The 20,965-nt window shown below is 27.0% G+C and overlaps 2 protein-coding genes across 6 annotated transcripts; one reads left to right on the plus strand and one right to left on the minus strand.

Moving 5' to 3' along the window:
- Positions 1-2,346: 2,346 nt before the first annotated feature.
- LOC112598878 (zinc finger protein 569) lies at positions 2,347-11,044 on the minus strand. Of its 5 annotated transcripts, none has more exons than XM_025345534.1 (11): positions 10,843-11,040; positions 9,765-9,994; positions 9,477-9,685; positions 6,601-6,881; positions 6,067-6,529; positions 5,243-5,390; positions 4,908-5,134; positions 4,641-4,806; positions 3,797-3,979; positions 3,552-3,725; positions 2,347-3,475 (listed from the first exon to the last, which is right to left on the minus strand). In XM_025345534.1, the coding sequence occupies exons 2-11, from the start codon at positions 9,933-9,935 to the stop codon at positions 2,603-2,605; spliced, it is 2,895 nt and encodes a 964-aa protein (XP_025201319.1). In that variant the 5' UTR covers positions 9,936-9,994; positions 10,843-11,040; the 3' UTR covers positions 2,347-2,602. The 5 variants fall into 5 exon arrangements, with proteins under 5 accessions (XP_025201319.1, XP_025201320.1, XP_025201321.1 ...); XM_025345535.1 differs by having other exon boundaries at positions 9,765-9,879; positions 10,843-11,039; XM_025345532.1 differs by having other exon boundaries at positions 2,603-3,475; positions 9,765-10,115; positions 10,843-11,044.
- A 3,967-nt stretch (positions 11,045-15,011) lies between these two features.
- LOC112599034 (THO complex subunit 4-like) lies at positions 15,012-20,326 on the plus strand. The gene is made up of 5 exons (XM_025345737.1): positions 15,012-15,410; positions 17,122-17,262; positions 19,600-19,747; positions 19,809-19,913; positions 19,987-20,326. The coding sequence occupies exons 1-5, from the start codon at positions 15,189-15,191 to the stop codon at positions 20,157-20,159; spliced, it is 789 nt and encodes a 262-aa protein (XP_025201522.1). The 5' UTR covers positions 15,012-15,188; the 3' UTR covers positions 20,160-20,326.
- The last annotated feature ends 639 nt before the right edge of the window (positions 20,327-20,965 follow it).

Below are 20,965 nucleotides of genomic sequence, written 5' to 3' on the forward strand. Positions count from 1 at the left end.
ACTAAAAAATAGCGTTAGACGTCCATATAAAAAAAAACCTTCAGACCCGGTAGGACAGATAAATACTAACTGCCTATAGGAAGATATTACAGTAAACCCTACCTCGATAATCAATATATAAAATTAATTATCTGCGATAATGCAAATCGGGAATTACTTGCTTTTTATTTCCAAGGAAAATGTAGACATTTTTATTAACATTACGGTAGGTAACAATGTTGTAGATATCAATAAATGCTCGGAGTATCTAGAAAATAGCAATTTACTGAAGTATAAATGTATTAGAGGTAGCTACCTATTTCACTCGTTAAAAATTTGTTAAATAAAATTGACAGACAATTTAAAACGATAGTTCATAAATCATAACATTAGCATGATCTATCCAAATAACGATTAACCTATTTAATGTAAATATACGTTGTAGTTATTGTCATTATTATTCCCGAAGGCTTTTCATTGGGCGAATTTTCGATAAATGTTAGTTCATGTCGACGTAGGTACAAACCAATGTTTACTCACTATTTTAAAATCAAGGCGATGTGATTTGAATACATTGAGCCATTGAGGAATCTAAAACTACCAGCATTTCTAGTTATAAATTCTCTAAAAAAACGTGATCTATCAAAATAGTACCTATCTCAATAATTATTATATTTAGTTTATTTTATATGGAACTGCACTCACGAGTAAAGTATTTACTAACACCCACACAATCTTAATATTGTTTTACTAAAAATCGTATCACGCATTTAGTTTAAAAATATCAAGATGTAACAAATTAAAACAACCTTGGACTATTTTTAAATCCGTATGAAATAATTTAATTCTTAAATTTTAAATGCTAACTCATCTGAATCTACGTTTTTAATTAACTGTTACCTATGACGTCTAAAAGCCAAAAATGTATTAATGGATCGCCACGTGTAATAATAACTGTACAAAGAAACCGAAAGAACTTACAGTCATTTTCTTGTTATATATTTTATAAGTTAATTTAAAAAATAATATGTGTATAGAACTATCTAGTCATTTGTTTTTTTTTTTTTTTTGTACTTTAATTATCTAGTAAGTAAACGACAAAATATGAAAAACAAACTACTTTTAAATAGATACATTAAAATGTACAGGTATAAAAAAAAGCAAAATTAAAAATAAATAAATAAATAAGAATGTTAAGAAAGTCATACTTACGTTATTTTGATTTAAAATACAAAAATAAAACTTACTTTTCAAAATGAATACATAATTATTAAGTATGTACTCATGTTCTAAAAATATTAACAATTTTTTTAAATTGTGAAATGATTTTGAATCAAAATAAGTTGCATTATATATAATATATTAGTATATACCATATTACATTTGTTGAGTTGTTCATAATTGGTAAAGCCATAAGCAGGATATGGTATTATTAATTTATGACTTGTATAACTCATTAAAAATAATTAAAAAGAAAACATGAAAGGTATTGTTGTTTGGTTTATAAAAATAAACTAAATAAATATTAAAATATAATAACGATTATTACTACGAAATTAAAATATACACATGATGTCAATTTACTATAGCTACATAACTTAATCCATTTAATTTTAAGAAATTATCTTTAAAAGTTATGTGAAATAAAAATAAAAAACATGTATAAATAAAGTTACATAATATGCACTTAATATAATTTAATAATATTACATAATACTAAGAATTAAATGTGTCAATTTACATGTTTATAATATATATTATAATAATTTTGTATTTACAATTATAATTCCTATGTACACACTTGTTCTTTTAACAATTAACAATTTTCAACATATCAGAAGAATTTAATGTGTACATAATAAAGTTTAAAATAAATGTATTTATTACAAAATATAATACAGCTTTAGATGATTAAGTGGAAAAAAACTATAGGCTTTATTTCTTTGTAATACTTTACTGTACTCGATTAGCATCACTTTTTAGCATAAACAATTATTATTAGCATAACCTAAGTTATATTATATCTGTGTTTTATACATTTAGAATAATGATTGTATGTAACAATATTACAAATATTGTTAAATAAATGTAAAGTCAAATAGATTTGAATATATTTGACAAATTAAAATTCAATATTCAGCCTCTTTAAATTGGTGAATTTATTTAAACCATTTAGTATATTTAATTACGAAAATAATGCATCGATATACAAATAATAATAAATTAAATATTATTGTTTTATAAGTTTTATAAAAACAAATAGTTCAATAAATACAAATTTTAATTTATCACAAATATAACAACAAATTGTTCAAAATCATTTTTTTTTTTTTTTTTTGATTGTACATAATTTCAATATTATGAAATTATTTAATTTATTAAGAATATTTCAAGGAATTAACGCACAACGTTTACAAATAATATTAATATGGTAACATCATCTTGGCCACATTATCTATCTAATTAGATGCAAAATGGCAGCATTGTATAATATTTATAGCAATTTAAAACTAAATACAAGCTTACATAAAAAAAAAATAAAATATTGACACACAGGTTAATTTACACAAACAGAAAAAAATTTACAACTAAGAAGTAGTATACAAAAAAAAAAGTTCATCATTTATCCAATATGCATGGTTTGAATGTGTCTCATGAGTTCTTTTCTATCCTCAAATACTTCATCGCAAATATCACAAGAAATAATTTCTGCAAACACAGGAGCCATTTCTTCAGTACTCAATTCAATGTTAGCACCAACCTCCTCAACATAATCTGTATCAAACACTAGTTCTGTTTCAATCATGCAATCATCATTTGAAGATTCCAGAATTAAATCACAATGATTGCCATATCGACCATCATTATTCTCTACAAAATATTGTACTCCACCTTCATCAGGAAAATCAATGTTGCATATGTTGTCTAAATCTTGTACATTAAATATTGACTGAGCACTAACTGCCTCCATCTTCATGTTAGTAAAATCGGTATCTTCTACAGAAATTTGGTCTTCAGGTTCTTCTGGATTATCATTTTCTTTGGATTCTTCTCCTAATGATGATTCCATAACTGTAGGATCAGATCTTGAAGAATAATAAAGTACAGTTGAACATGTTCTAGTGCACTCTCCATCTTTAAGCACAAAGCTATGTTTTTTTGGTACTAATTCTGACTTGGTAACAGTTTGTTTTGATTCACATGGACCTTGTTTAGAAGACTTTTGTTCACTCTTCACTAACCTTCCATTAACAATTTTGTATGTCTTAACTGGAGACTTACTAGGAGGACTAGGTATAGTTGGAGGATTGTAAGATATATCTTCCTTTTCTATAATTGATTGAACAGCTTGCTCTTCTACTGTAGGTATGGGTTCATCTTCACAGCTTTCCGTATCTGACTGCCCTGACATAACTGTGAATACTTTTTCTACTAAACACCATGTGTCTTTTCGATTACCCAACTTGCTGCGACGCTTATACTTGCGAGGTCCAACCTAAGATAAATAATTATATGCTTATTCAATCAAATTATAGGTTTTACTAATAATATAAATTAAAAAAAAAATTTACAGGTACTATTCTAGATCTTTTAGTATTTTCATCGCTATGCTGAACTAAATGTGAACAAAGCTCCATTGAAGATCGGAACAAATATCCACACACTTTACATTCATAAAAATTCACTTGACTACCCTTCGCCTCAGTTCCAGCGTGATGTGCTCTTATATGTTCACGTAATACAACCTAAAATTACATTATGTTAAAAATAGTATCGATAATTAGTTAAAAATATTATAATAATTGAATAATTTTACTCTCTGATTGAATGCCTTTGGACAGACAGGACAAGCATATGGCTTTTCACCAGTATGTATACGCTCATGTTTTCGAAGAGTACCACCATCAGCAAAAGCTTTGCTACAATATTTACAACCATAAGGTCGTTCTCCGGTATGTATTCGTATGTGTATTTGTTGAGATGATCGAGATCCAAATACCTAAATAAAAATAATAAAATCTAGTTATTATACTAACTAACGCCAAAATCATATACCCTTTTTTTATTATATATAATTTACATAGAAAATGAGTAAAATATCAAAATATTCTCAATATACCTTTGTATAAATATTATCTAATAAATTAACTTGGAATAATGTTGACTTATTACAATAACCTACTGTAAAAATTTAAATAGAGCAAGAGGAATTCCAAAACTAAAAAAAATTATTATTTTAAAATATACATATAAGTTTAGGTCCACACTATGACTTTCATAATAACTATTATCAAATTAGCATGCATATATGATCACTAACAATAGTTTAATAGTTACTATTCACTCGTTTATTAGATTAAACTCTAATAAAAACAGTTAAAATGATAGCAAATATCATGAAAACTTGGCTTAAAATTAAGAATTTCATTAGATTTTTTTTTTTAATATTAATATACTAATGCGTATAAAATAACAGAAATTCATTAAAATATACTCAAACTACCATAAGCAATATTTAGTTAAGTATTAACACAGGTATTACACTTTCTAATTTTCCAATACATAGATAATATTACATCTGTACTATATACTAAGCAACTTATGATCCAACTAAAGAATAATAAATAAAAATTAATAAGTCAAGAAAATTAAGTACTCACTTTGCCACAACTAGAACAAGGAAATATTTTTTCAGTCAGTGAATTTCGTGAAATACTAACAGTATTTGCATGACTGGCTTTATGATTAATAAGTGCTCGTTTATCAGCTACTTCTTCACCACAAATATCACAAATAACTCCTTTCTCTCGATGAGTTATCATATGACTAAAAAATTTAATTAAATTAAATTAATTTTACTACTAATAAAATTTAATATTCTTACATATAATATACATAAAGCATTGTTAAAAATGTATACTAATTACCGTTTCAGACGTGCTCTGGAATGAAATCTTTTACCACACATTATACAATTATTATCGGATGTGTCATGAATCATTAAATGTTTTTGGAGAGCTTTATCGTCTTTGCATAATTTTCCACAAAGTTTACATGAATATTCAGGTAATGAATCAGTATGAATTTGAGATACATGATCAGACAACTCATCTGTACTATCAAATGTTTCACCACAAGCCAAACATTTTGATTTCTAAATAGTAAATAGATTAAGCTACTTAAATATTTATGTAATAGGTATTTAAATTTATTTTTCATACATAACATTTAAATATTAAAACAATAAAAATAAAATACATACTTCAGAAATATTTGTAGGGATCAAATGTTGCTCAGTATGCATTTCTAATTCTGGCATAGACTTGAAGAACAATCCACAATGTATACACATATGTGCTTCTTCATATATTTCTTCTTCAACATTTCCAAGTTCTTTTTTCATATGCTGCCTACATATAAACAAAATTGAATCCAATAATTAAAATTGTATATATATTAACTATTTAACTCCCATGTTTAATAAAAATTAATTATCAAAAATCATAATATGTTAAATTCATAAGCTAAGTATAAAAGCATTTTTTTTTTTTTAAGTTATTAAGATTTATTCTAAAATTTTTTGTTAAATTCGATCACATTATCTAATATTAACGCGTTAACCGCCATATCTCCGCTGGCGGTCATACTGCAACGTTCAAATTCTATACTTTTATGCCCGCCGGCACCCATAGTTGATCATTACTACCACGCCACATGACCCACCGGCGACCAAAAATGAATATAGTTTTGTATGATTTACTATTCTATGGTGCTACAATAATGTACTACAAAGAGTGCTGTGGCGTAGAGGAATTAATTTGATATAAAATACATATAATTATTTAATTTTTTACTATTTTTAAAAAATAGTAAAAATTTATTATATGATACAAATAAGGAATCACATCGAAATATGTATTTGGCGTAACAATAATACCATTAAATATGACCGCCGGCAGGCATATGGCAGTTAACGTGTTAAATCAAATATTATTAGCAACAAAAATTTACAAAAAGTTTATTTTATGTTTTAGCTTTTTTTTAGTTCAATTTAGAATTGAAGTCATTAAAAACTAAATAATTTACCTTTGATGACGTTTTAAAAAATCAAATCTGTCAAATACTGCTCCACATGAATCACAAGAGTAAGAAGTTACATCGCTGGATTTAGAATTAGCCAATATTGTAAGCTCATAACTATCTGAATTTGATTTTTGAGTGGTTACAATATTTACATCATCATCACTATGATGAAGACGAGCATGATTAAGAAGAGCTTTTTCACGTGTAAATGAAATTCCACATGGGTTACATGTATGTGGTTTTGAGTAAATTTCTGAATTCCAACCAAGAGTAATTAAACGATCTTTCATGGGACGGCCTTTTCCTCTACCCCGACCTTTACCACGACCACGATTTTTTGTATTTGGTTCTTGATTTATGTCTCCTTTATCTTCAGAATCTTCACCAGGTGTAACACTCCTTCTATGTATTGGATCCACAAACATTAATTTGTTCATTACTTTTGTAACAGATACATTTTGGTTATCTACAAAAAATATAATATTCAAGTTATTATTCATAATTTAATATAAATATTCTTAGAAATGAATTATATACCTAAACCACTATCTGATTGATTATTAGGACCAATATGAATTTTCATGTGATTGGCTAAATCACATTTACGTCGATAACGGACACCACATAATGCACAACAAAAGGGACGCTCAGATTGATGGGTAACCATATGGTTCATAAGATGTGATTTTCGATTAAATCTCCGACTACAAAAATCACATGGATATGGATTAACGGAAGATGAAGCTTCTTCGCCTTCAGGTATTGGTATGTCAACATCAACATTTGATGACATACATTCAACTTCTGTTTCTAATATGCTAAAAAAAATAAACATCTAAATAAAATAAGCTACTTTATTATTGGTATTTATTGGTTATCGCAACTAACAGATAATTTGGACACTATCACATGTATCATGTTGGTTATCGCAAAAATGTTGTATAACTCAGAGGTTCCCAAACTTTTTATGTCACTACTCATTTTGAAAAATATTTAAATTTTGGTGAGATGTTTATGAATATTTCCATATTTCCAGAGACATGGAATGAATAATTATTTGTACATTAATTTACAGTTTTTATGATAATATCTATAAGTGTACATGTAGAGTATATTATATTCAATATGAATCAAAAACATTTTTAAATTTCTTTACAAGTGGCTTAAAAAAATTCATTATTAAGGTAAAACTCTACCAGTATTGTTTTTCTAGTGTAATTCTTAAATTTTAAAAGTTTTTATTGATTTCTATTACTGTAATTGGGTTTACAATTTTAATGTTTTGGAACTTTAAGCTTTGAAGAGGTTTGATTACATAATGTTCACATTAAATTATTAAAATCTTCTGTTGTATCACTACACATTTAATTATAATTTATAACATTTTATAGAATTCAATTCTTCTGCCTAACAAAATATAAAAATTAATGCATGAAAAATGAAATACAAGCGCCATCAAACTAACTCTATAAACTTATTTTTGCAAAATTTTACTGTTAACTTCCAAAATATTTACTTTTGTTATTAATGTTGAGTATTTGATCAAAAACATTAAGAATTATATTTTGTACTTATTTAAACATACAACAAAATTAATCAAAAAAATATGCATATGCAATGTATGATAAACCTTTCCTTTATTACAATTGATAATGTAAGTCAAATAATAACAACAGAAATCTTTTTTAATAACATGTTTTTGAAACATAAATTATTCAGAATTATTTAATGAAATAAAATCAGATACAGTTCACACTGGTAGCTACAGTTATTATATGATAATGACTTAATTTATGTAATTGTTTATTCATTAAGTAATGTCAGTACAGTACTTTTAGAATACAGTAATAAAAATAATATATTTATAAATAATAGAAAGATACAATATGAAATGAAAAAATTACACCTAATTAAATTAGAATTAAAAAAAAAAGAATTATAATTAGAAATATTTTAAAATATTTAATCTTAAGACATCAGATTATTTGGTTTAAAAAATTTAATTTATTACACTCAGAAATAATTATATTTAAGAGAATGTCACACTCGCATGTAATTTCTTCATCTTACATACATGCAACATAACAAATTTATATTTAACAAAATCCAATTTATATTGTTAGTTTTAATATTATAGTAAACTAATCTATTGTCAAATTATATGGTAAGATACTATCAAGGTCTTTTGGTAAGCTTTTATTGATATCATTTAAAAGTGAATTATAGTTATGCAAAATATTACAACTTTAAAATGCGCATAACTCTTTTTAAAATTATAATATCAACAAAAGCTTACAAAAAGGTCTTGATAGTATCTTACTACTCTTACCTGATAATTTGACAATAGGAAAATTTACTCTAATATTAAAACTAACAAAATAAAATGGATTCTGCTGAATGGGAATTTGCTATATTCTATGTGTGCAAGACAAATACAATACATGTAAGTATGGTGTCCTCATAATGGAGTATTAAAAGAGAGTTATAAAAAAAAGAAAAATGTTGAAGATGAGTTTTAAAAATATTAATGATATGAATTAAGATGACAAGATATAATACCATTCAACGATTTATCCATAACAGATACAAAAAGGATAACTTTTCAGTAAATTATCTAGACTCAAGTTTAAATGATTTATAATGGGTTGCAATTAAATAGTATTTTGTGATATTTTAATTTTAAATAATCTGAGAACCTTTAAACTTGCTCTAAAGATTTAATTAAAGCAATCTTCGAGAGATTCCAAAAGAATCTATTCTAAAATATATTCAACCAAAGTTCAATATAATGTTATTAGTTCAAAGATCAATAGTTAAATAAAAGAAATAATATATAAAATGTATTATTAAGTGCTTCTAGAAGCTTATGAATCTTATTGAAATAAAAGTTAAATAATAAAATATTTAATAATATTATAATGTACCTACCTATGTTCAAACATTTCTTTATTATATAACACTAAATTATTAATACAATAAGCAAAAAAATGTTATCATTAACACAATTTTTATTGCTGTAATGTAATTTTCATTATAGACTATAACTATTTAATGGTTTTTTTTTTTAATTTTAGATTTTTAATAATAATTAATATATAATGTACTTTGCCTAAATTTCATATTAAATCATAACCAGTAACTTAATGCATTTAATAAAATAAAATTTATGTATAAAAATAAGAGTGGAAGATCAGGTTGAAGAAATTTCTGTAACCACCATAATCATTACCCAAAGATGTCAGAGGTCAGAACTCATTAACCACTCAAATTCATAAGTACAATTATTCATCATAGATGAACATGTTATTTCACCTATATTTTCCAGACAAAAACTAGTCATCAAATTTCCAACAGTCAATCAATATTTAAAAATTAATAATTATATTCAGGATGAAACTTAAATCAAAACTCACGTGTCAATATTAGTAGAGCGGTTCATTTCCCAACTTTGAGTCATTATCTCTTGCTCGGGGCATTCTTGAACAACAACTTCTTCTTGAACATCAAAAAAATCTTGGTATTCCTCTTGGGTCATTTGTTGGACAACTTCTTCATCACTAGACTCAAATAAATCACCAGGATCAACAGGCTCTTGTTTGATTTGCTGCCCAGGATCCATTTCCTATACAATTAAATAAAATCTTAGATAAAAATATAAAATATGATTAGGTAGTGTTAGATTGTAAAAACCAATCTACTACCTTAAAATTATCACTGAATGAAGATATGGCAGCTAAGTATTGTAACCCATCGGCATATGGCACAGATTCCATGACCGCTCTAGTCATATTATTGAGCTCATTTTCGCGTGTACTACTGTTGGTGAAATATGAGGACTCAATGGTTTGTATTAAACAATTATCTGACGACATAGCATCATCAATATCATCCGGACTGAAAAACTCGGTCTTGACAATAGAGTTAACACTGTCTGGACATAAAACAGAGTCCTTTCTATCAAAATCTAGCGTTTGGCTACCAGGATTGATGGACACGATTTCTTCCACAAAGTTAGTGTCCATGGTTAAACAGGGTGGTGGTTAAGGGAATATCTAAAAAGAAACATATCTGCAGTTTGAATATGAACGATCGGCAACGATCGTCCGTGTACTCAACAGTAACTGAGAACCATTACCAACTAATCCGCACATAACACCGAAATCTGTCGAAAACCAGACTTGGGTACTCAAGCTATGAAACACAACTATATAGACATTTAACCCGAGATCACCCATTCTCATAAGATCCCATGACCCAGGATATACATATAAATGTAAGGGGTATAAGAATTATGTACTTTAAATCATCCATCAATAATATATGTGAAAATGGTGTTCAGTATTAAATAGTCATAATCACAAATGGGGCTAGACTGATCCTGACGAATAGGTTCGATCGAGTAAACATTTTCCCACCGAAGCACCAAGTAAATATTATTATTTACCCGACTATAAATGTATAACCTAAAAAATTCTATTCGCCATCTTTTCCTCCATTAATATTTATTTTTCATGGTTAGTTTTTAATTATCGTTTTTCGATATATATGTGTTCGTACAATAAGTCTGTCCCGTGAATGTGATTCAAATAGTATAATTTTTATAAATTAATAATTATTACTTTCAACGCTTAACCGTAGAACGGGAAAAACCCAAATACACTCGATGCGGTGAAAACGTTCCAACCCAGGCAGTGTCACATCCGCCAAGGGCGGACATGTAATCCGTTGAAGATTTTGTCCCTAACCTAATAAAATTTCGACAATGTCAAATGTACTCACCCCGCCACGCATCTGTTCGTCGGATGTACTCCGAAGTGCGTTATTCCAGGTCGTTTTTCGCCGTGGAACGCGTATTTTAACGGGTAAACACCGATCGACAAGAATATGACTCCATTATACGTATACGATGTACGTTCATCGCAAGTCCACCACTGACCCCACTCCCCACTGCATCATCATGACCGTCAAACATGTAGTGTGGCGGGCCGCGGTCGACCTCTGGTCATGGAGTAAAAACAAAAACGCGTGATATCGATTGTCAAAACTCTAAATCATTCCTGAGCACCCACCTTTTTAGGAATTGGATGCAGTTATCCGAAAAATGATAAGCACAAAATGTATTGCCAACATAAAATTTTCAAATACATTTTGATAAGGAATTAGGGGCCAGCGTTGCTACTCGCTCGGACATTTAAAACGAATAAACGAAAATATCTCTCGATTTGCTATGCCATATCACCTAAAGTAGTTCACATGGTTAAAAAATAATGCCCATAATTTTGATAACAATTGAAAACAAATATCTGTTAACTTATTTACCGCCTTTTTTTATCACAAGAGTATGCTCTATAGATTATTCATATTTAATTGATATTTATAACAATTCTATTCATTATAAATAATATAAATCAAATAATCCATCATAATACTAATTTCATAAAACAACTAGCCAAACTACTAGTAAATAGTAATAGGCAGTATTAAATATTGATTATTAAATAATTTGGACCATTCATAATTAGATTATTCATAAAGATTATCAAATAATATTATGCCTGATTGAATAATCAAAACTATTAAATAATAAAAACTATAATACTACTAATTAGTAATTACTTTTGAATATTGAATAATTACTCAAATATTATGTATCGCTAGGCTAAAATAATCAACATCATATTATGTTGTTAAATTATTTGATGTTTATTGAGTTATTAAGTACGCCAATTATTATTTCTAATTTTTTTTTTTCTGCAGATATCATTTGAGCTTTGCGTGTTGTTTCGTAGATTTTTCATAAATAGCTACTTACAAAAATGGCATAATTGAATTTGGTGGCTCTATAGTGACTACTGACTACACGTAATACAGCAATAGATTAACAAATTTCTACACCTTTACAGAGCTAAAAAACAAAACAGTACAACTTTTGTTGATATTCAAGATTATATGGCTAATGCATCTGAACACATGATTGGTAACTATTATTATATTTGTTAACAATTTATTATAGTATATAAATATTGCTTTATAGGTATTATTTATTTATGCAAGACTTTTTTTGCATACTTTATTTGTCAAACATAATTTTTGATAATTATTGGGTATTTATGTAATATAGGGTAGGTATTGAAAATATGTATGCTTAACTCAAATGTGTCATTGAGACTTTTCAGGAGTATATTTATTTTGCTAGGTTGATGATAAGGTTTATTCAATTCAAAAAAAAAGAGGGAAAGTCATTCTATGTTCTATTGCATTACAGCTTAAAATTTAATAGGCTATTAATAATAATTAAACTGAGTATTATGAAAACATGAATTAACTAATAAGCTGTCTTAATCTTAATGCCTAGTAGCACGGGCGTCCCCAAGGGAGTGGCAAGACGCGGCACTTGCCCCCCCCCCAGAATTTTAAATTTGTTATACTTAATTGTATTAATGACGAAAAATAATAATGTATTATAAACAAAATGTGTAAAAAAAACCTTCATTTATTTTTTAAATTAATTTTGCCTCTCCCCCCTCCCCTTAGAAAAATGTCTGGGGACGTTCATGCCTAGTAGCTAGCTTAAAATATTATGAAATATATTTTTGTTTTATATAAAAATTTTCTATAAACTATATTATGTATTGGTTAGGTAATAATAGGTGTATTAATATATTTTTATCTTTGTTAAACACAACTAAAATTTAAAACAAATTCAAATTTTTAAAATAAAAATGTGTGTTGAATTATTAGTTATTATCTTAGATCTAAGGTTATTATGATATTATAAACAATAAAATTTTACTTAGACAATATTTATTACATTTTATTTTTTTTTAATAATTAATAAAATCCTTTAATGACAAACTATTAAAATTTTAGATCATATTAAATTATTTAAATATTAAAAAAAATAAATCAAGGCATTCATGTACTAAGGATTATGTTTCAGACATATAGACAGATTGTCTAAGACAGTAGAACACTTTCGTCTTTCATTATAGATATGTTCTTGCAATTCTACAGTTATGTATTTATTCATGTTATAGTTTAAATTTTATATTTATTAGATGTGAATAAAAAATGTCCCCTGGTGTGATCAATGGAAATGAATTAAAGTTTATATCGGGTTATAGATCTAAAGTCAAAGAAATTTGTGAAGTATTGAGATATGTTCATATGGAAGTTGCTTTTTTGATAGGTTGGTGTACTTTTGGCTTCAAACCTCTAAATGCTAGATATTCTTGACGTCTGAAATTGTGTTTGATCTTCAGAGCGTTCAATTTGTATAAAATTTGTAATTTGTTCTCAAAACATATTCATTATTTAGATGTGTCTATTATTTAGAGATGTTTATTGAGGAGGTTTTACTGTGTTTTGTAGGTATATATTATAAGTACTTTTTACTATTAATAGATGAGCAAATAAAATACAAATTAAAAGCATATATTTTTATTGTTCTTTATGTTTTTTTATGAATATAAATTTGAAAATTACTGTATTATGGAAGTTGTAAATATTTTTTTTACACATTCGCTGTTGTTGACACCAACAATTGGTGTTGTCATGTTTTAGCTTATATTCTTATTATAAAAAAAAAAACTTTACAGATTGTATATTAATAACGTAAAAAAAGGTTATTTATTCAAACATTTAACTTAGGTATCTAATTATATAAAATAAATAAATAAAAATTAAAGTAAGAGTACTAAGTATAAAAACTTTTAAAATAAAATCAATATCAAAACAATAAAATATCAACTTTTTAAAAACAAACAATACAGGTAACAATATTAATTAATAGTTATTAGGTTATATCTAAATAATTATTTTAATATTTTATCTTTTCAGTTCTTATAAGTTTTGATTTAAAAATAAAACCTGTGATGATTTAGATGCCAGCATTCGGGATCTTTTTTCTATTATGACCATCCCAGCATTGTTGGAGAACCTCTCATAATTAACAGAGGTGGCTAGAACGCATAATCTTTTTTTAGTTAGGAGGCATGTCTTTTTGTCCTTTTCTTTTTAATTTAATTAATATTTATTATTAAGTTCAGTGCCGAACACAATATGAAGATTGCTTTATTTAATTTGACTAATTATACTTATAAATGATTAACCTTTTTTATGAAAAATGTAAAATTCAGAAAAAATCTATTTAATAAAATTGAATTTTATACAATTTATCATTGCTTTGATTTGTATTATATTCTTATTAGGTATTTATTTATTTTATGAAACATAAGTACGAATAATATACCAGAACAACTGGTGAGTTGGAATGTAAAAATACATTTGTAATTAAAAATTAGAATTAAAAATAATAATATCTGACATAATAAAAAAACAGACGAATTTGATTTTTTTCTTACTTTGTAAACCAAACTGAAACAATTTTGTCTTGATTGTAAATCCATAATCCCGGGTTTTGAACGATTTTGTTAAATTTATATTTTTTTAAATTAATTTTTGTAGCCTATATTTTTTATGTTTTTAATTTTTATACTATTAATCCAAATAATAGTTGTTCAGTGCTTCAGTGTTCCAATAAACATTTGTTCCAAACTTGGAAAATATACGTGTCCAATAAAAATCAATTGGCACACATGTAATTAGAAATAAATTGTCATTGAAATAAATATATTTCGGAATAAAAAAAAAAATGGTTTTTACCTAGGTCGTGGGAACAATATAATGAAAAGTATATTAATTATTATAGGTATACTTATTTTCATTTAATTATTCTTTTGAATTAAAATTATTGGCGCCATTATATATCAGTGTGCCCAATGTAATTGCTTTGGATTCGTTTTGTGCACCATAGTTGGCTCTCCCACCAGTCTCACCAAATAAACCTACATAAGTATTCAACCACAGTGTAAACACTAAATAAACAAGATAGTACACAAGCTAGTCGCCATAGTGAGTATTGGCAACCATGGAACTGTCCGACTAACAACGTAACATTAAACATTGTGATATTTCGTGTGATCAGCGGTTGTTTGCGTTGCGGCCATTTTTGTTAAAGTTTTTGTTGTTTATAGCGTGGTTCCCGTTTACTAAGTTTTCTTCACACAAATCTAAACTTCCTGCATTTTGTTTGTGAATCAATAATACACCGACATCTACTCAAGATGGATTTAAGCTTGGACGAACTAATCAAAAGCAAACGGTCAACGTCTCGCGGTGGACGTCGTGGCGGCGGAAGACAAGGCGGCTCTAGAGGTGGTGGTATCAGACGCGGTGGTGGAGGATCGAATTTCCGATCAAATGGTGCTACCGGCGGTGGCGGAGGCCCAATGCGTAGAGGCAGACCAATGGCCAGGCGTTCAAATGGATTCAGTCCTTATTCTAAGGTGAAAACACGTGAAAATTAGCGAGCTTTAGAACGACAGCTATTCTTTTTTTAGCTACCTCAGGTCAATTAAAGCTATGAGAGTCACCATAATGTAACCAATCTCGTTGGATGTTGATAAGGGAGAGTAACAGTTACTACGTTTTTCCTGTATAACGAGCATTTAACATCGTCCTTAGTTATACCTAAGTCATGAATTGTACGCTGTAACTATAACATTATTACAGCCATATATGTCGTGTTTTTTTGTAGTTACAAATTTTGATTGAATGATGACTATATTTGCTAAAAAAAAAAACGATTACCATTTATCATTTTGCAACTGCTGTTTAAATATTTTGAAGCAAATTAAATTGATATCTAAATAGTAAATAATTAATACTTAATACTTAGTATTCACATTCTAAATCTTTTTCCAGTTCAATCGGACACATTTAAAAATATGGAACAAATCTAGTTAGCGCCCACATGAATTTTTTTTTCTAAAGCTATGTACTTCAACTTGTTTAGAACTATGATGCAAATCATTAACTTTGGGTTAAAGCTTTGTGAACATCGCGATTTTTTGGTGTTTTGTGTATATGCACAATACTCTATTTCATCATGCTATTGAAACTTTCCTGTTTTACTTAAAAAACCCCCCCCTTTTTTTTTTTTAAATATTTATTTGTAACATACCTATTTTAAGTGCTGAAACAACCAGGAAGTCAGAATTTGGCTAAACCATTAGTTAATTGAAATTAATTATTTTCATATATACCTGGCTTGATTATTCGCTCACTCAAACAATTAAAATTGAAACCATTTCTTGATTTGTTATGTTAAACTACTTTAAGTTAAAGGTATTGCATTATGAAACAGTGCAAATTTATAAGTAATTAACATTGATTTACCTAAGTTTCAAATAAAAAAATGATTAAAAAATCTTGATTTTTCGCTAGGCTTTAACTCAAAAATTAAAGATTTGTAGCATTGTTCTAAACTCTTTGATATACATAGGTTTTAAAAAAAAAATTGAAAAGTTCGTGTAGACGCTAAACTAGATATATGCCAAAAACATTACTATGTTTTTTATCTACAATATATATTATTCAGATTAGTGTGGTGAAGGATTTTTTAATCTCTTGTAATGATTTATTTTTTTGGGTTAGGGAGGGTTGGTGGGTAAATGAATGTAAGAAATAATTTAGTAATTATCAATAATCAGTTTGTAGTTATCTTTATCTTGCATTTTTGTAAAAAAAATATCAAGAGTGATATCCTTGTGAAAGAGGGGGATTGTTGTTGAGTGCTAAAATTTGTGTTGGTGCATCTTAGGTTATACTATATTAATACATTTTCCCCTAAAAATGTCTATGAATTTTAAATGCCCTTAGTCACTATGTGAATAAATTACTCGCAGACACAATTTTAAATAGCCGCAAATGTTCGCCAAAAATTAAGTATGTATGATTGATCACAGATAATAGAAGAGTTTATTTGCTTCCTTTACATAGTGTGTATGGTTTACTTTAATACAAAGCGATTTAAAATCGTGTTCGCGCGCAAACTATTCGTTTAGTGTCTAAGGGCCTTAAAAGTAATGGTTTATTAAAATTAAAATAAAAGCATAATTAATAGAGGTATTATAACAGAGTTCCGTAATTTAAAATTTTATTATTTATACAATTTATATTCTTTCAATGTTTATATATTTAAAACAATTTTTTCAGGGTGATGTTAATGGTTCTTGGACTCACGATATGTATGAAGGACCTAAAAGACAACAAATGAGGGGTGGTTTATCTACTACCAATATTCATAAGATAGTCATATCAAATTTGGATTTTGGAGTCACATCAACAGATATACAGGTTTGATTAAGATTATATTCTAAATTAATTTGTCAATGTTTTTTTATTAATAACACTTATAAATGCCTGTTTTATTATTGTTCCTATTTTAAATTGTCAATTTAACTATCTTTCAAATATTTATTTTGTTTTACCTATTTCAATATTAATGTTTTGGCACAGTTAATTAAATTTTTATATTTGTTTCACAAATATATATAAACCACTTTGAATGGTATAACTATTATCATAAACATTTTAGAAGAAATATAATGTTAATTTTAGTTTTTTAAACACTTACTATTAATCGAAAAATATTAAGTTTTAAACTTAATATAAACTGTAATTTGATTTACATATAAACAACTAGCCTTAAGTAAATGAAGATGAGTGTGTAAATTTATTGATTTTTATAAATTTCTTATTGATTGAAATGTGGATAAAGTTTTCATGACCTGGGAATATAAAACAATAGTTATCTGCAAAAATTTTTAATTATACTTACCATTTTAGGCTTCATTTTATTATTTAATGTGAATAAATTGGAAAACATTATTTTTCCAGGCATCTTCAGCCGATTGCAGCTTGAAGATACCTAGATAGAATGTTCACCACATGTTAGATCCACTATTGGTTCAAAGCTGGGGTTTCATTTGTGTTGTAAACAGCCTTCCGAGAACGACCCATGGACAGTGTTTTCTCTTTATAATTTCTATACCTGGCTACTCAAGATAAAATTATTACAAAACAATTCGGTTTTCACAACATCTAATGAAAAAAATTTTTTTTGCCTAAATTTAATTGTGGGAAAATGACCCAATATAACTAAGCCACTGACTACTAAACCTGCTATTTTGTAACTCATTTCTGAGTTTACCGAATCGATATTTTTAAAAATTGCTATATTTATCATAGTACCTTAAGATATTATGGAAGTCGTGAGTGCTTCACTGATTTATTAACAAGTATGAACAGTGACAATTTTAATTTAAGTAATGCACATGGCAATTTGAAAAGTATTTTTCACAGGTACACCAATTGTAACAATTTTTGTTTTAAAAACATTACATTTATAATATTTGAAATTTATCTTCACGCTATCTACATCATCAAGTACGTTAAACCTATGCCATAGTATAAGAAAACATAACAACATCTACATCTTTAAACAGAAGTCAATGACGATTTATTCAAAATTACACATTTGGTATACTTGTTAAAATTGCAATTTTATTGTGCTATTACTATATACAGTATAAAAATTAAAAAATTATATTAGGCTATTTAAAAAAAATTAAAATCTTCCTTTTTATTGGACTACCATTCAATAACAAAGTTACTGTGTTGAATGACATGTTTATGAATAGAATACAAATTTCTGAGTTTTTGTATAGTATTGTTCTACAATAAATAACATATTTATGAGGTACTGATTTGGAAATAAAATAGTTGGGAACTATAGTTATTGAAATTATAACTAATTTTGGTGATTTTTCTTGGATAAAAATATCTTGATGAGTTTTTGGTTTTTGTTGTTTTGTTGTTGGATTCAATTGATCTTCTGTGATACATCTTAAATTGATTATTCAATTTAATATGTTGTCTTCAATAATGCTGCTGATACATTGGAGTATTGAAGAGTTGGAAACAATTTAAAATCGAAAGAAAAAATGTATTGTTCAGTAAATAAAACAAAAAATAAGAATTTTTAATTTTTAATGAATCATAATTAAAAAGTAGTATAAAGCAACCATTACATTTTCAAGAGTTCAGTAGAATGAAATTAATAATAATCAACTGACAAAACCAAAGTAATTGATATTGTGTGTTTCAAGAAAAAATACATTTTCTAGAAAAAATTTACTGAAAAATTAGAAGACAAAATGATTCGTGTCAAGATTAATATACTGAAAAACTATTGAAAAAACATTGCAATAATTATTAAATAATTTGAGAAGTTATCAACTTTTCTAGCCAGATATAAGAAAAGTATATATAAATTAAGAGAAAACCTAATATGCAAGGAAGCTTGAATTACAACCTCACCTTCACTTACATCATCTTCATCATCGTCTTATAAACAACATCAGTCTTCTGAAGATACACAACTGATTGATTATAATAAAGTAATGATATTACTTGATGGTTTAAAACAATTTGCTGCTATCATTTTCTCTCAGTAACTAAAGACTTTTTAAAAAGTAATCTTAACTTTAGTATATTCCTTGATAATTTTATGATTTTCTGGACTTATAAATATCATAACTTGTCTTATGTATGATTGTTTTGTTTTGGCATGGATGGCATATATTAAGTGAAATGAATTAAAAATATCTATTTTAATGGTATTTTTTACAGGAACTTTTTGATGAATTTGGGCCTTTAAAAACTGCTACAGTTCACTATGATAGATCGGGTAGATCATTAGGAACAGCAGATGTTGTTTTTGATAGTAAGAATGCTGCATTAAAAGCAGTTCGTCAATATAACAATGTTCCTTTGGATGGTATTTATTTTAATTATTTATTTGTTTTTTGTGGTACTTAATTATTAATTTCTCATTTAAGGACGTCCTATGAAGATCGAACTCGCCACTGACTTATCTACAGTTGCCAATCTTGCTACACGTCTGAGTAGACCCGCCCAATTGCCAGTCCGAGGTACTCGTGGTGGTAAGGATTAATTTTACGATGTTTCATTTTGAAATAATATCAATTTTAACCTAAAAATGTTTATTTTTTAAAGGAGTTAGAGGTAACCGAGGTAACTCCAGAGGTGGTCGTGGTAATAGTCGTGGCAACACCAGAGGACGAGGTGGAGGTAGTGGCAGAGGTGGTCGAAATAATGAAAAAAAGATGCCAAATAAAGATGAACTAGATGCACAACTCGATAATTTTATCAAGAGCAAGAATAATTAAATGATTTATATTGTACTTATTTCTTTATTTTCTAATATCTATTTTTAAGTATAAAATAGTGTTTGACAATTAAAACAGTGTTATTAGTTATTAACTTAAATAACTCATAATAATTTCTATTAGGTTAAAGTAAATTGAACCTACAATTATACACTTTTATAATTTAACTACTTTCCAATTATTTGTACATTATTCCCCTCAAGTTTTCATGCAAAATATAAATTTTTTTATTGTAATTTATTTTTTATGCTATTGCATACAATCATTAAAATGATTTGAATTCCTCATTAAATATGTTCCATGTAAATTATTTAATAATATTACAATTGGGGTATTTTTGTTTATAAAAAGCTTATCAAAAGGTCACTATCCTGATTACATTCTATTTATAAAAAAATGTATTTACTGTATTGCAAAAGATGCGATATATTAAGGTCTTGTATTTTTCCATTATCTGAAATACTTTTGTGTAGAATACCGATACTGAACAAGAACAATGGATACAAGTGTTGGAGAGTGCACTGCCAATTCTTTTAAGTTTTAAGAAGTAAACTTGATGATCCTATCATAGTCCCATTTAACAGTTGTTAAATTATATAGTAATATTAGAAAGTTCAATGCTATAGACCTTTTAGTATTTAAAATCAAATAATTGTCAATGAATTATAATTTAATTTATAAGAAAGTTTTTGCTGTGATCTCTCAAATTTGAGGGCATTTATTTCAGTATGCCACTGTCTCGTCATTAATATACTTAGATGCAAATAATTTTTTCTATAACCCAATGAAAATATAATGACAACTAG

Source organism: Melanaphis sacchari, unplaced genomic scaffold (genome assembly GCF_002803265.2).
Source record: "Melanaphis sacchari strain LSU unplaced genomic scaffold, SCAv2.0 Contig4_pilon_pilon, whole genome shotgun sequence".
Classification (NCBI taxonomy): Eukaryota; Metazoa; Arthropoda; class Insecta; order Hemiptera; family Aphididae; genus Melanaphis; species Melanaphis sacchari.

What these genes read in the sequence shown, in the direction of transcription:
- LOC112598878 (XM_025345533.1), bottom strand. Translation starts at nt 10,085, where the DNA reads ATGGACACTAACTTTGTGGAAGAAATCGTGTCCATCAATCCTGGTAGC. An exon ending in CTTGTTCTAGTTGTGGCAAA is followed by an intron (nt 3,980 to 4,640) that starts GTGAGTACTTAA and finishes ATTTTTATTTAG; the next exon opens with GTATTTGGATCTCGATCATC. An exon ending in AAAGATCTAGAATAGTACCT is followed by an intron (nt 3,476 to 3,551) that starts GTAAATTTTTTT and finishes TATTTATCTTAG; the next exon opens with GTTGGACCTCGCAAGTATAA.
- LOC112599034 (XM_025345737.1), top strand. Translation starts at nt 15,189, where the DNA reads ATGGATTTAAGCTTGGACGAACTAATCAAAAGCAAACGGTCAACGTCT. An exon ending in GATTCAGTCCTTATTCTAAG is followed by an intron (nt 15,411 to 17,121) that starts GTGAAAACACGT and finishes CAATTTTTTCAG; the next exon opens with GGTGATGTTAATGGTTCTTG. An exon ending in AGTCCGAGGTACTCGTGGTG is followed by an intron (nt 19,914 to 19,986) that starts GTAAGGATTAAT and finishes TATTTTTTAAAG; the next exon opens with GAGTTAGAGGTAACCGAGGT.